Genomic DNA, 15,519 nt, shown 5'->3' on the forward strand with positions numbered 1-15,519 from the left:
GGTTAAACTACAAATTTATGGGTTTGGAAAAAAATTAAAATACAGTCTCTATAATTGTTTTTTTAATATAGAAGTTAGAATTTGGTCTATATGATTGGTAAAAGTTCATAAATAGTTTATAGAATTTTTCAAATTATAAAGACTAAATTCTAATTATAAAGACTAAAATTTAATTTTATTTAAATTATCGGACCAAATTTACATTTTAATTTTATGTTTGTGTCTATTTGGTTTATGAACGATCAAAATATCTAATAGTTTTATGATAATTTTCATATATTTGTGTCTATATGATCCCACCATTAAAAATGTCTAACAAATTCCTAAAATTTTTATAGTGTATAATAAATCTTTGCCATATTCAATTTAGAAATTAAGTGATATATTTGATATAAAATCAAAATTGATGTTAAATAAGGTCCTAAACTTTCAACTTTAAAACTTTAGGTCTTATAGGTTTGTGAATTTTAAAAGATGTTAGAATAGGTCCTTGACCTAAATTAGAAACAAAATTGAAATTTCAAGGACCCATCAAATACAAAACCGAAATCTAAGAATCTATTAAAACATTTTTCTAAGTTCAAGAATTCAAATGGACACACAAACATCCAAAGACATATTCAACTCTTTTTAAAGTTGATATCAAATAAATACAAATTTAAAAATTTACGGATTAAACTTGTAATTTAACCTATGGAATTAAAACCAATAAATGTAATAAAAAAGAGACAAAATATTTAATAAATGGAGTGGTAGCTCAACAACCCTCAACCTCAAGTTACCTCCTCTCCCTAAGAAAACCAACTTATTGAATCCCATATGAGAGAGAGAAAGAAACCATACAAAACTCAACACATCAATACCAAAATTATTTATTTTTATTTGATATATAAGCTTTGAGAGAGTTAAAAAAAAAAAAAAAAAAATCAATTTACACGTCTAAATTTTAAATGTCTTAAACTAATAATTATATCAATTTAAATCTTGAATTTTTGTAAATGTATTAATTTATATCCTCTATCACATTGCATTTGGAAAAGCATCTAGTAAAACTTATAATTATATTAATTAAATCCCTAAACCTTAAAAAATGAATTAATCTAGACTCTTAATAAGAATTTTCTTCCACTTATTTTAATTGTCCATATTGTAAAACCAACGTTTGAAGAAGTTTACACAAACTGATTTTCAAAGGTAATGGTAATGAAATATCTAAATTAACTGTCAGTTCATAAAAAATTGGGAATTTAATTAACTCGAACAATAATTTTCATATGATATTAGTGGAACAAAATCTCGATGAGGATGAAATTAATATTTTTACTAAAGTCTTTAGAGTTTAGATTGATACAATTATTAATGGAAGATATTAATTCATTAAAGTTTCAAAGTTTAAGAGTATATGTAAAAAAAATAATAAAAAATAAAGAAGATGATGTGAGTTTTAGAAGAGAGATTGGTCCAAAAGGATTATTAGAATTAAAAAAAAAAGGGTAGAAAATAATGGTCCAAAGGGAAAATTTGAAATTGATGATATCGTAAATTACAAACACAGTGTCGGGAGGTGTCACATGTAAATAATACAATACAGAGCAACACAATAATTTAAGATATAAAATATATAATTTAGAACACAGAGATTAGGAGACTTAATTTCAATTTTCAATTCAAATTTTGACGTAATTCACAGACAATTCCAGCGCAGTAATCCCACATAAACACAATTAACAAACCCAATTAGGATTAAGCTTAGCCAAATTCCATATTATCATAATCATAAATCATTAGTCACCACAAACAAAGAGATTAATTAAAACTAAAACAAACATTTAATCAAATCTCCCACTTATCTCTTTTTTTAACGGCGGCGATTCAGCCGCCGCTACGCTGGTTAAGCAGATCGAACGAACTCCTCGGCGTTCTCGGGAGATACACGATCGATTCCGAAACGCCGCAAGTCCGTTTACAAGAAGAATACAGATTCAAGAATCCGAATCGATCGCTCAGGCTTCTTGTAATCGCCTTACCATTGCTGCCACCGCCGCCGCTCCAGAGCTCGGCGTCGACAGCGGCGGCGGTAGAAGGTTCCTTAGAGCACTCGAGGAAGGCGTCGAAGAAAGGATCTCGCTGCGAATTTTGGCGGTTGGATTTCCTCCAATCTTGAAATCCGAAGCGTTTTGAAGATGGCGGAGTGATGGAATTGGGAGGTAAGGGGAGGAGAGAGGAGAGAGGAGAGGCGGAACCTCGCCGGAGCCTGGCCGGAGACTGTTTCTTGGGGATTCCTGGCAAGTGCTCCCAAGAGAAGGGAATGCTGCCGGAAAATGATCGGATCGGAGTGGCGGCGGTGGAGAACGGAGATTCATCGGGGAAATAGTAAGAGCCGCGAGAGGAGGAGGAGGAAGAGGAGAGGGAATTTGAAGAAGAAGAAGAGAAGGAATGAGTCCGGCGAGAAGATTGAAACATTGTCTGAGTTTTTTTCTCTCTGATTCTTCACATTCTCTTTTTTGAGAAAATTTGGAAAAAATTGGGAATTGGGATTTAGCTTTTTCCTCACACAAAAACCCACTTCGAGTTTCTAAAGAAATGTTAGTTATATATATATATATATATATGAAATTATTATCACTATTATTATTTGGGTTTGTGATATTATTGTGGTTTAAATATTAGTGTGATCCTATATATATATATATATATATATAATATTTAGTTTATTTTGGTTTTTAATACTTTTAAAATATCAGTTTTAATCCATATAGTTTTAATTTTGGTTTATTTTGATCATGTACTTTTTAAATATTCATTTTAATCTTCATACTTTCAAAAAGTGACTCTTTTGGCCTCTTCGTTTTTAGTATTACTTCATTTTGAAGGGATTAGAATGATTACTTTTTGAAAGTTCAATTATCAAAATAAATTAAAGATGAAGGTACAATGATCAAAATTAGAGGGATCAAAAATTGAAAGTATAAAAACAAAAATAAATATTTTTAGAATAGAGGAACTAAAATAAATAAAAGAGAAAAATATTAAGAATAAAATAATATTTAAATCTAATATTATCTGTAACAAAAGGGAAACCATGAGAAGTGGAGAGATAAAGTTTTCATTAAATAAGAAAAGGATCTTTTTTTGTGGTCTACAACGTGATTAAGTTTTGCAGTCTTTTTTTTTTCTTCTAAAATAAGTTTGCTTTATCTTTTCATTTTCATCTCTCTATCTTGGGTTTGTCAACGCTGGTTTATGTTTTAAGTTACATTGCAAAATGAACCTTAATATAGTTTATCTGGCATCAATATTTCTTGTTATAGATTCAAAATCACTCCATCTAATTAAAAACGGAATAACATATAATTAATTTTATACAAATCCAATATAAAATTTTTAAGATATCTATTTAGAATGATTTATTAAAAATATTGAAATTAGGTGTTGGGATTAAAGGACAAAACATGATGATTTGACTTTAGATTATCGATTAAAACTTCCGAATTTGAATAAAATTGTATTCCAAGTAAAAAAGAGGAATTGCTTTGGGATCTCTATGTATTTGATGCCATTGAAAGAGGTATCAAATATAATTCAATCCAATTAACACACATTAAATTCCTTACTTAAAAAATCAAAGACAGCCAATAAAAGATTTGGATCTAATAATTTATTTTTTGCTATATTGACATTTTTATCAATTAATTAAACAGAAAATTGCATAGAGGACCTAATGAAAATTAGCACTGATTTTGAAAAGGAAGGAATTTTGATATTCTACTTATGTCAGTACCATATGAAATTACCACTTTAACCACAAGTGTACGCTCTTTCCTTCTTCGATGTGCAATTTTATTTATTTATTTATTTTTAAATTTATTTGCAACTTTTGTTGGTTTTTCACAAAAAGAAGAGAGAATCGATGTTGGTTTTTCCAAGATCGAAGGCAGCAAACTGAAATAAAAGGAAGAAAAGAGAAAATGGTAATTAATAAGAGAGAAAAATAAGAAAAGAGGGGAGAAACTAGTTAAGAACCAAATACCAAGAAACTAGAAGTGACGAGAGAGAGAAAGAGAAGATAAAACACGCATGTTTCGTTTGCCATTTTGGTAATTTTAACCCATAAGTAAAAAGTAAAAAAAGTAAAAAAAAGAAAAATTACATTCTCAAAAGTTAGGTCAAATTTCATTTTGGTCTAGGATCCGTGTTTTTTTTTTTTTTTTTTTAAAAAAACCCCTTCAATTAAACCGGAAGAAAGGGGAGTAATTGTCATAATTTATTAATAACTTTGCCACTAACTAAAAACAAACGTGTCAAATTCCTATTGGCTAGTGGTCCACGATTACCGTCTGGCCTTTTAACGCTGACTGGCTGATCCTAACCCAGAAAATGCATTTCAATCACCACTTTTTTTTATATTTTTTTCCGTTAAATAAAAAAGAGAGAGAGAGAGGAGAAAAAATAAAAAAGGATTTTTCTAAATACAGAGGTCAAAGGGTTTCATTGAGATTGAGAATTGTCAAAAAATAAAAAATAAAAATAAAAATAAAAAGGGAAAAAAAAGTGGAAGAAAGCGGATCCGTATCGATCATGTGGTTAAGCCATGGTTTTCTCGCCCTAGCTTCCGGTAACACTGCCCTTCTCTCGAGGCGCGGCTCAGCCGTTAGCCGGTCGGAAGCCACCTCTCTACGCTACCTTTGAAGCTTCTGCAAATCCACCGCTAATGGCGGCTCCCAGGAATCTGGCACTCAAAGACGAAGAGAAGGCGGAGATGAACAATCCGGCGGCCAAGAAGCTGAAATCTGAGAGATATCCTTTCTCCCGGTGGGGATTGATGGTGGCTCTAGGCAGTTTTTTGGTCTACTCCGCCGCTCTCTTCTGCATTTACCGTACAATGCCGGCCGCCGATTTCAAAAACATTAAGCTGCCACGTTCCCTCGCCGATCTTCGAATGCTCAAGTAGGTGATTAATTAATTTATTTTACTTCCAGTTTTTTGGATTGATCTCGAATTATTTTAATCAAATTTAATTTAACTAACTTAAAAAGGTTGTTTGTGTATAGCAGAAGTTGCTTCCTGTTCATTCATTTCATGCTAACATCTCTCGTGAGTTGCATCAATATGCGATGTATTAATTAATAAATTTATTGATTGAACTGTTGAGAAGTTTTGTGGCTTATTGTTTCATTAGAGAAGAGCAAATTAAGTAAATGATAGCTGAGTTGGTATAGAGTGGGGCAATAAATGGCTGCTTCCAAAGCCTTATGTAAGGAAAGATATTCATCGAGGAGAGAAAATTATAGAATGTTTTGTTCCACTTTTTAGGGGGCATTTGGATCCCGACTTACCTTAGGTAGAGTGGGCTACCATTATAATAGTTGAAGTTTTCAATTATCATAACTCACACTTAGCTACAGTAAAATTATTTGAAAACGTTCATTGTATATTGTGTTTACTATTTTATAATCATTCACATTCCTCATTTGTAACCCTCAACACTAACTATGTATTACTGTAATAAGGACTATAATAATCAACTCCGTACCCCAAATAGTCCCTCAAGTGCTAAGAATATTTAACAATGGGAGATCAACTTAGTGGTGGGAGGAAAATTAGAAAAGTAAATGGACTAATGAGATTATAAATCCAAATCACCAAGATTTCTAGGAGGTACCTTAAATTAGAAAATAAAATATAGAGTAGGTATATTTCGAGAATTTGACACCTTTGAATTTGTCTATGGAGAGGTAGGAATTAATGAAGAAGAGGAAAGAAAGCTTTCAGAAATGACTAATGTAAAATTGGATGGGGACACCATAACTTTTAAGATAGGATACCATATAACTTACACAAGATTAGGTGACTGTCTAAATCCTCTGTTACCAAACTAAGTCATAGAATTACAGTCTATAATTAGATTAGTCATTTTCAAAAAATTCAACTCGTTTCAACTCATTTTATTCATAACAATGTTGTTGTTGCTTTTGAATGTGTCGTGTTGACCTTTCGTTTTGGTGGGTTCCACTTGCATTTGATAGCTTTTCATTGCAATAGCAAATATGGTATCGAAGATGCATCTGTGTTCTTTGAAATTTTGTGAAGCAGAGATAATCTTGGAAGCTACGCCAAGGATCATCCTGCACAGTTCATCCTGGGTTATTGTTCCACCTACATATTTATGCAAACTTTTATGATACCTGGAACAGTTTTCTTGTCATTGTTGGGTGGAGCTCTTTTTGGAGTTGTTAGAGGCCTTATATTAGTCGTTTTCAATGCTACGGCAGGAGCTACTGCTTGTTTTTTTCTCTCCAAATTAATCGGTAGACCTTTAGTTTCTTGGATGTGGCCTGAAAAATTGAAACTTTTCCAGTCTCAGGTAAAAGCCCTATGCCATCCTTCTCTACTTTCCCTTGTTTGTTTTCTACCACCTTCATCTCAATTGACTACTCTATCTTCTGCTTTCAGATTGCAAGGCAAAGAGAGAAGCTCCTTAATTACTTGATTTTTCTCAGGATAACACCAACACTACCTAACATTTTCATAAACTTGGCATCCCCCATTGTCGATATACCATTTCATGTTTTCCTTTTGGCTACGCTCCTTGGTCTTGTTCCTTCATCATATATCATGGTCACGGTAAGTTTTTTCAGTCATCCCAAGTCTTGCCTACACTATGTTCTCTAAGTTTGTGTGGATCATCTTGGGTAACAATTTTGTTTTTTATTTTTTAAAATTTAACATAATTCTTCCCCGTTTCTTATCTTAATTCCCATAATTTTTTTTAAGTATAAGAGTTGAATTCTTGACCTTTTTATTTAAGTTCTTAAAAACTAAAGCCTTGTCTTATAATTATTTGATTTTTGGATTTTTTTTGGGTAAAAATTAAGGCTATAAACCTTACTTCTATCTTTAAATTTCTTCTTTTGTTATCTAGTTTTTACCAATGGTTTAAAAAACTAAGACAAATTTTGAAAACTAAAAAAGTAACTTTTAAAAACTTATCTTTATTTTTAGAATTTGACTAAGAATTCAACCATTGTATTTAAGAGAGATGCAAATCATTGTAAGAGATGGAGAGGAAATAGACTTAATCTTTAAATTCAAAAAACAAAAAATGAAGTGATTACCAAACGGAGCCTAATTTTTTTAATTTTTAAAATTTGGCTTGATTTTTGAAAAATAGATAACAAAACAAGAAACGCAGGGTAAGAATGAATGTTTACCAGCTTAATTTTTAAAAATAAAAAACAAAAACTTAAATGATTACCAAACGGAACTTAATTTTTTGTTTTTTTTTTTGTTTTTTTTTTTTGTTTTTGTTTTTGCATTTTTACCGGCTCTAAATCCCAGCTGTTGCATAAACTTGTTGCAGTTTTGTATATTATAACCATCCATGGCAGGTATTTACACTCCGTGTTTTAATGCGTAAGTCAATGAAATCGTAATGAAAATGACCTCAATTTGGCTACAATCCACTTAATAGCCAAAGACCCATTTGTACATTTAAAATACCACTTTCCACTTGCAGGTTTTGCCTCATTTTATGGATTATTTATGCTATAACCCGACCCGTCTGTCATTTTCATATTTATTTAATTATGAAAACGCTCTCTGTATATCAAACTTCATATTTATGTTTTAGTGGTTTTCTGGATAATTAGTTACCAAAATTAATTCTGTCTACCATCTACATTTTTATTGGCTTTCTGGATATTAATTAAGAAAACGATTTCTGTTTCTTTTCACGGGATCTCCCTTTTATCGCAAATGAAGATTTGTTCTAACATGCTTTTCAAGCGTTTATAATCTCTCTTCCTTTAATCAGGCTGGTCTTGCTCTTGGGGATCTCAAATCCATCAAGGATTTATACGATTACAAAACCTTGACTGTACTTTTCTTCATCGGTTCTTTGACCGTTCTTCCCACTATTCTAAAGCGAAAGCGAACCTACGAATGAAGATTCTACATACAGGAATTTTTACCAATTGTAGTTCTATGACCATAAGTTATCTGAAGAACTACAGAGTATTGGAACGAAAGAATGGAGAATCTAAGTCAAGTTATGGCAGTTATGTGAGCTTCACAAGTACAAAGTATCAAAGATTTTCCCCTACTCAAAAGGATCCATCATAGTGTTCTGTGTTTATTTACTGAATCATCTCTAAAGCTAATTCTTTTACACTATGATCTCATTCTAGAGCATAGTATTATTTTTTCATTAAAGAAAAGACATGTACCAGTGGCTAAATGCCTAGCAATGATAAGTTTTGATGCAGGATTCGCATCTCATGACACAGTATTGACGTGACAGTATAGAAATTCGAATTGTGAAAGTCTATAGGTTTTACCGCATGAGTGTCGATGTTTAAGAACTATAAATACAATAAATACATTCAGCTTTATGATAAACAATAAATATAAGTACTGATGTTTAAGAACTATAATGAATTTACAGAAGGTGAGACTCACTCATTATTATGCCATCTTCATCCAATTTCAAGAGAGAGGCTGCAAAATCCTTTAACGGTGCAACCCGACCTGGCTGTCTGGAACAACCTGAAGAACGCCTGGTTGTTCTGCATAGCAAAGTGATAAATTTGTTTGGTGGTTCAGCTAATGAGTAAACATCTATCTAAAACAACATTTAAGGCAATTATTGCCAAAAGAAAATGATAGACACAGGACCTTTCACCATCTTGAAGGCAATTATTGAAGCATATGCCGAATAAATAAACCAGATTCATGAATTATATAAATATCTTGTATTTGTTGACAAGAAGCTGGTTGAATTTTACTTCTAAAGTACATAAACATACATACCGAAAATTAAAGAAAAATTTAATGCTCATTGGCATAATAATAATAAATGGAAGACGATAACTTGGTGGTAATCTCTACGCTCTATTGTTAGTCATTTTTACCTATAATAACTTACTAGCTATATGTGTACGCATTCACAGGATTTAAAGGATAAATAAACCAACTAATTGTCAAATTCTCTATCATTGAATAATGAGAAAATTAATGAAATAAAAAAAATGAGGTATTATCTAACTTAAACTATTTCGAATAGCAAAGATGATTATGACCGTGTAGACATAAGTTCAAAAATCAGGAGTAAGTGGATTTATCTATTGATTTAGTTACTGTAGACATTCTCTTTCAATGATTATTGTGAAAATTAATGAAATAAAAAATATATATATGAAGTATTATTTATTTATTTTTAGTATGAACTATGTAATTTTTTTTTAAGAACATGTACTATGTAATTTAAAACTCAACACCTAACCAATTAGATACTAGTGAGGTTATTTAAAGACTTGTCCATGTAGATGGCCAAAAATTAACTAAATGAATTTTGAAGTAAAGGGTACTTAAAAAGAAATACATGTAAAGTATAAAACAAACCATTTTTAAAAACCAAAATGAAAATTTAAGAAACATCATATGAATTAAATTTTTAAATATGGATGAAATCATACGAAAGACATGTCAAAATGAGTCTAACTTAACACTAGCATAAAGAACTTCAAATTCAAAGGTTTGACAAAGCCTACGGAAACTTGACAAAGCCCAAGGAATGTTCTAATGTTGAAGAATATTCTAATGTTTAAGATTAGGAAGCCTAACTCTAGAATGTCAGTGTTTGGAGGAAAAGGATTAATCCACCCTCAAATTTTGATTCTAAGTAGTTCTAAAGGTATGAATTTAATTGTTGGATTTTAACATTATTCGAGTTTAATATAAACAATCATGTACTAATGTAAAAACTAAATTCCAATTAAGTTAGACCCATTTAACCATTTTGTTTTTGAAAATTAAGCCTATAAACACTACTTCCATCTCCACTTTTTTTCATTTGTTATCTACTTTCCACAAATGGTTTTAAAAAACCAAACCAAATTTTGAGAACTAAAAAAAATAACTTTCAAAAAGTTGTTTTTGTTTTTAGAATTTGGCTAAGAATTCAACTATTGTATTTAAAAAAGATGTAAACTATTATAAGAAATGTGGATGAAATAAATTTAATTTTAAAAAACAAAAACAAAAAACCAAATTGTTACCAAAGGAGACCTTAATTCTTAAAGATATTGGATCTGGTTTGATTTTAAATTTATTTTAGTTGTTTAGTGATAACATTTTACATCAATACAAACAATTATCTGACACATAGAAGAAGGAAGACATTTAACCGTTGATTTTAATAATTTAGGCACAAATGATATCCATACAAGTCAAAATGAAATTCATAATACATAACTTCATCACAAAAGTCATACACAAAAGAGCATGAAGTGATAGGAATCTCAATGCATGGTTAGCTGCCCCTCCCCCTAAGAGATCCATGCAATACTCGTATCTTTTGTTCTTTGGTAAACTAAGAAGGCAATCGGTCTTTTGGAAATCGTCAAACAACATTAAGAAAAGCTTAATACCATCCTCGGAGCTCAAACCAGGTACCCCATAAAGTTCGTCAATCAACTGTTTCCTACGAGTGCCTTCTCTTTCTCCTCTTCCTCACTTGTAATCAAGGACACAATCCTTTGAAGCTCTAAGTTATGCACTCTCATTTTGCGTCGAAACTACTCGACGGCGTTGATTAAATCGACCTGTTTCCTCTTCCTTCCTCCAAAGGATTTTCTTGTCATGCCTGTAAGACGATCATTGATGTGACCCTGCATCTCATGAAGTTTGTCAACCACCAGCTGTTTATAGGTGGCCGTTGTTTCCTCCTCTTCTTCACCCCTCACCCAAGGTAAAACCAACCTTAAAAGCATAATGTTTAGCATTCTTGAAAAATGTAGAAAAATCTCGAAGATTTCAGTAATATCGACTCGTTTTCTCTTCCTCTAAAGGATGTTACTACAGCATTCGATTTCTTGTCCCCGCCTATGACATGCAATGGTGGTGGGTCTAGGATGAAGCAAAGGTGGGAGACGCAGAGAGCGGTAATGGTTCATGAGAGGGGTGAGGAGAGTTGTGTAGGGGTTAACCAGAATAGCAATTATAAAGAAAAAAACAGGTTAGTGAGGGAGATGGGTGTAGTTAATAATATAATTACAGTTAACAAACGAGATTCACAATCAATTTGATTTGAGGAAGATTTGAAAACACGAACAAGTCTGAAGCAAAACAGTAGAACAAACTAAGATTTTTTTCTAGAACAGAAAAGAAACTGAAACAAAATACCGACTGCAATGAACAACATTCCAATCAATGAAGGAATGAAACCAAAACCAAGGTTGTTCAATTAATTAAACCAAAGAGGACACGAGTTCAATTTATGGTAGTCACTTTAATATTTGGATTTTCTTGACATCCAAATGTTATAAAATCAGACAGATTGTTTGGTGAGATTAGTTAAGGTGGCGGGTTACTCACACACTCATGGATATTAAAAAGAAAAAAGAAAAAAAATAAAGAAAACTAGAAAATTACATCAGCAAAGTCCACCATGAGATCAACGGATGGAAAATCAGAGGAAATAACAATTAAAATTTGGGAGAAGGATCGACCAACCTGACAAAAATGTTAGAAGGAAGTATGCCCGAATCACAAAAATGAGGCAGGAAGACGAACCATATCATATCGTCAAAACCAAGCACCCGACTATTTCTTCTCTTCTCTTCTCCCTAGCCATTCTTCCATTCTTCCCATTCCAACTCTCTCTGTCTCTCTTCTTTCTCCCCCACCCCAGAAACTTCCTCTCGAGCCAAGAATCTGCATAGCAGAGGCATTCATGGGAGCGCGTGCACGAGAAAGAGAGAGAGAGAGTTTACTGAAAGCAAATGGAGAGAGGAGAAATTGATGAGGGGGTTTCATCCATGCCGATAGAGAGAGGGAAACGAGAGGGTTTCACTGAAGCAGGCGGGCAAAGGGGTTCATAGAAGCGGCAAGAGGAAGGAGGAGGGTTTCATCAAATAGTAAACACAGAGAACCATCGATAGAGGAAATTCCTGTACGCACAGTGGCGAAGAAGATGAAACGCAGGAAATAAGAGAGAGGAGGAGAGAGGGTGAGAGGAAGAAAACCCAAACGTATGGAAATGAGGCGCGTAACTCAAAGCGTTGAACGTGGGCGTGGGGTTTGGAAGCCTACATCCAAAATAAGGGATGTACTTGGGATGCCCTTTGCTATGAAACCTACAAACAATGATACGACGATGAATGCAGAAGATGCAAGCTACTCCAAAGCTTAAGTCATCGTTTGATCAGAGTTAAGAAGATGATGAATCCCTAGACATCATCATCGTTCGAACTTAATCAACCCAATCAAAACAACCGATTTCGTATACAACTCAATCTATCCACTGAAAACGACGAACAGAGTAGACAATCAGTAGCAGCAATCTCATATGATTATAGTTTAGTTATGTACTCAAGAACACGACTACAGAAGCTAAACTCACGGGAAACTCGAGAAACCTGGTCGGGTGTGAGCTTTGCAGAGAATCCACTAGCAGCGGTCTTGTAACTGTAAATAAGCGCATCCTTCGCAGCCTCTTCACTACAAATGCAAACAAGAAACATAGGTCCGATCATGTTCATTTGCATTTCGAAAACATGAACAGGAAATAATGGGAAGAGCAGAGAGAAATAAGAGAGAAACCTGCCGAGAGCAGAAGCTAGGGTTCGGATATGGAAGTCCTTGGGGTCCTCATCCCGAGGCGTTTCGGTGTACACAATGTGAACCGCGGGGCGTGAAGACGCCGTCGATGAAGCTATGGAATGGGTTGAAGTTGAAGAAATTTCATCAGAATCAGCCATGGCGGCAGATATGGAAATGGCAAAGGAAGACACAAACACAAACAAGAAGGTCGTTGCCGCTCGCAATTTCTTCCGCTTTGCGTTCATCATCATTCTTCTTTAATACGACTCTCCGTTCAAATAGTACCAACATTAACTTACAAGAATACGCTTCATTTCACTACAGCTCCCATTTTATGGATTATTGAAACGAATTTGATGGCCAAACTTATGTGTTTTATTTATTTATTTATTATTTAATGATTACTTGGCTAAATTACAAAAAGTACATTTTGGACTTTTGTTGATGTGTTAAAAAATATGCATGCAATATTATTTTCGGTTTTCATAAATGTTATAAATTTGCATTTAGGGTAGAAACAGTGGCGGAGCCACTAATTTTATACAAAGGCACTACATGTACAAATCTAACCAAATATATATATATTCATAACTTCATAAATCAACTAATTTAATACATTAAATTATCCTTTATGAGTTTTCATGTTTTAAAATCGATCTATAATAATTCATAAAAGATAATTTAATATCGAAATTTTGGGGAGACTTCTTCAGGAAAAATCATAGTTCTTCAATTCTATGAAGAAGAAGCCAAAAAATGTAGAAAAAAGAAAACTCCCAACATTCCACGATTACGAGTGAGGAGAGAAATTAGGGGAGGGAGTTACAACTCTCTCCCTAATTAAATTAAAAAATTTAATAAATATAAAATTTAATATATATATATATATGATAATCAGCTTATCATATATCAAACTATATGTTATATCGAATATAACAAATAACTTATAGTTTTTATATTGTATCAAATACAATATAATGTATAGTTTAAATCCTCTCAATCAATCGTGGTATTTAATATAAATCACATTTACACTAAATTTAATTATATGAATCTAATTCACATAATTAATATTTGAATCATATTCGAATACTTATTTCCTTTCAAAATAAACTTTATATTATAATGTATCAAATACATTATATTAATTATATAATTAATTCCCTTAATTAATTTGAACAATTCAAATAATCCAAAATTAATTCTCAATGATCCCTGTTGAGCTACAGAGGGGACCTTATGGACCTGTAACTTGAAGCTCCAATGGTATTCAGATAATTAATTAAATTATCCAATGTCCATTAACTGCTAGTCACTCCACTAAAGACCGACAATTGCACTCTTCGCACTACAAATATATTTCTGTGTCCATTGGATATAACCAGTCAATAGTGCAATGACTCTTCACAAATTACTTGTAAGTACAGTTGGACAAAATTACCATTTTGCCCCTATAGTTACATCTAACTCTTTAAGTACCACTGATCCCTCTAATGAACAATAAGTCATAGTCCAACTATGATTAAACCCCTCTCTGTCCAAGAGAGAGTGTGGTGCCACATTGTTCAAGCCACAGAATCAGCCCTTAAGGGAGCAATTTATCTACTTATATGTGTTAAGATCGTTCGCAACTAAAGCCCTCCTAACTACTAAACTGTTTAAAACTACGGTAACTCAGAATAAAAGACTTAAAATTTCTCATAAAGAAAATGCCCATCTTTGGCACCTAAGATTAGGACACATAAATCACAATAGAATTGAGAGGTTGGTTAAGAATGAATTTCTAAGCGAGTTAAAAGAAAATTCTTTAAGTACTGATTCCAGGGTTTGAACAATGTGGCGCTACACTCTCTCTTGGTCCGGGAGGGGTTTGGTCATAGTTGGACTATGACTTATTGTTCATTAGAGGGATCAGTGGTACTTAAAGAATTAAATGTAACTATAGAGGCAAAATGGTAATTTTGACCAGCTGTACTTACAAGCAATTTGTGAAGGAGCATCGTACTATTGACTGATTATATCCAATATGAAGGAACTCTTGACAAAGAGCATCCATGAGCGTGTTTGAATCTTTTCGATTTCATTGTGACCGAAAGACAACACATACATTCTAACAAATAGTTATACAATTCAACACTAATTAACGACATGCTTTGATAAATAAAATACAAGGGAATGAGTTCTCATACCAGTTGAAGAACCCATTCCCTTATATTTTATTTATCATCTCGAACTCAACGCAGCGGAAGAACCTCTACGAACTCTATTGCCCAGCAAATCAGTCGGTTACGGCAGTACGATCGTCTACACGAACAAGCACGAACAAGCAAGAAGTGGGGATGACACCACCAGTTGAAGCTCTTGGTATTCTCGGAGTGAGAATCCAAAGTGTGGTCTTTGGTGAATTTGGTAGAGGTAGGAGGAAAGGCTGATCGTGTAGACAATAAGCAAGTGGGAGAGAAAGATATCGTATAGCGGAGTGCTTATCGTTTAGACAAAGCTACACGATCGTGTAGGTTTTATTAAGTGATCGTCTAGTAATAGGTATACGATCGTTTAGAAAATGCGGCACGCTAAGTGATCGTTTAGGGAAAGGCGTACGATCATTTAGACGCGGGTGTCGATCGTTTAAACGATGAGTCTCTATCGTATAGGCTCTTGGGTAAGCGACCGATACTTTTTCACACCGATTACGATTTTTTTTGAACTTTTTGCAAAATGAAACAAATTTTCATTTTTTTCTTCGGTTACAATAACCGAATGAGATCCTCCCATTAACACATGACCGAGGAGAAGAATTCGGTCAACTATCTCATAATTAACCAATTTATTAATAAATGAATATAATCATATTATATTCTTAACCTATAGTTTGATATCATATATCTACTATAGTAATTTCTCATCCACTTGATATAA

At 32.9% G+C, this 15,519-nt stretch overlaps 3 protein-coding genes across 5 annotated transcripts; 1 reads left to right on the forward strand and 2 right to left on the reverse strand.

Annotated features, from left to right (window-relative positions):
• Positions 1–1,640: 1,640 nt before the first annotated feature.
• On the reverse strand, positions 1,641–2,586 carry LOC120075791. Its single transcript, XM_039029464.1, has one exon. The coding sequence runs from the start codon at positions 2,461–2,463 to the stop codon at positions 1,873–1,875; it is 591 nt and encodes a 196-aa protein (XP_038885392.1). The 5' UTR covers positions 2,464–2,586; the 3' UTR covers positions 1,641–1,872.
• Positions 2,587–4,326: 1,740 nt separating this feature from the next.
• Positions 4,327–8,280, forward strand: LOC120075662 (uncharacterized membrane protein At4g09580-like). The gene is made up of 4 exons (XM_039029255.1): positions 4,327–4,947; positions 6,094–6,364; positions 6,454–6,624; positions 7,814–8,280. The coding sequence occupies exons 1-4, from the start codon at positions 4,712–4,714 to the stop codon at positions 7,943–7,945; spliced, it is 810 nt and encodes a 269-aa protein (XP_038885183.1). The 5' UTR covers positions 4,327–4,711; the 3' UTR covers positions 7,946–8,280.
• On the reverse strand, positions 4,796–12,937 carry LOC120075663 (subtilisin-like protease SBT3.4). 3 transcript variants are annotated; one of them, XR_005481378.1, is made up of 4 exons: positions 12,601–12,932; positions 12,401–12,498; positions 8,458–8,564; positions 4,796–4,933 (listed from the first exon to the last, which is right to left on the reverse strand). XR_005481378.1 is itself a non-coding variant. In XM_039029256.1 (3 exons), exons 1-3 carry the CDS (start codon positions 12,849–12,851, stop codon positions 8,475–8,477), a joined length of 423 nt encoding a protein of 140 aa, XP_038885184.1. In that variant the 5' UTR covers positions 12,852–12,937; the 3' UTR covers positions 8,314–8,474. The 3 variants fall into 3 exon arrangements, 2 of the variants coding, with proteins under 2 accessions (XP_038885184.1, XP_038885185.1); XM_039029256.1 differs by lacking the exon at positions 4,796–4,933 and having other exon boundaries at positions 8,314–8,564; positions 12,417–12,498; positions 12,601–12,937; XM_039029257.1 differs by lacking the exon at positions 4,796–4,933 and having other exon boundaries at positions 8,314–8,564; positions 12,601–12,931.
• Between the last annotated feature and the right edge of the window lie 2,582 nt (positions 12,938–15,519).

Source organism: Benincasa hispida, chromosome 4 (assembly GCF_009727055.1).
Source record: "Benincasa hispida cultivar B227 chromosome 4, ASM972705v1, whole genome shotgun sequence".
In the NCBI taxonomy this organism is placed as follows: Eukaryota; Viridiplantae; Streptophyta; class Magnoliopsida; order Cucurbitales; family Cucurbitaceae; genus Benincasa; species Benincasa hispida.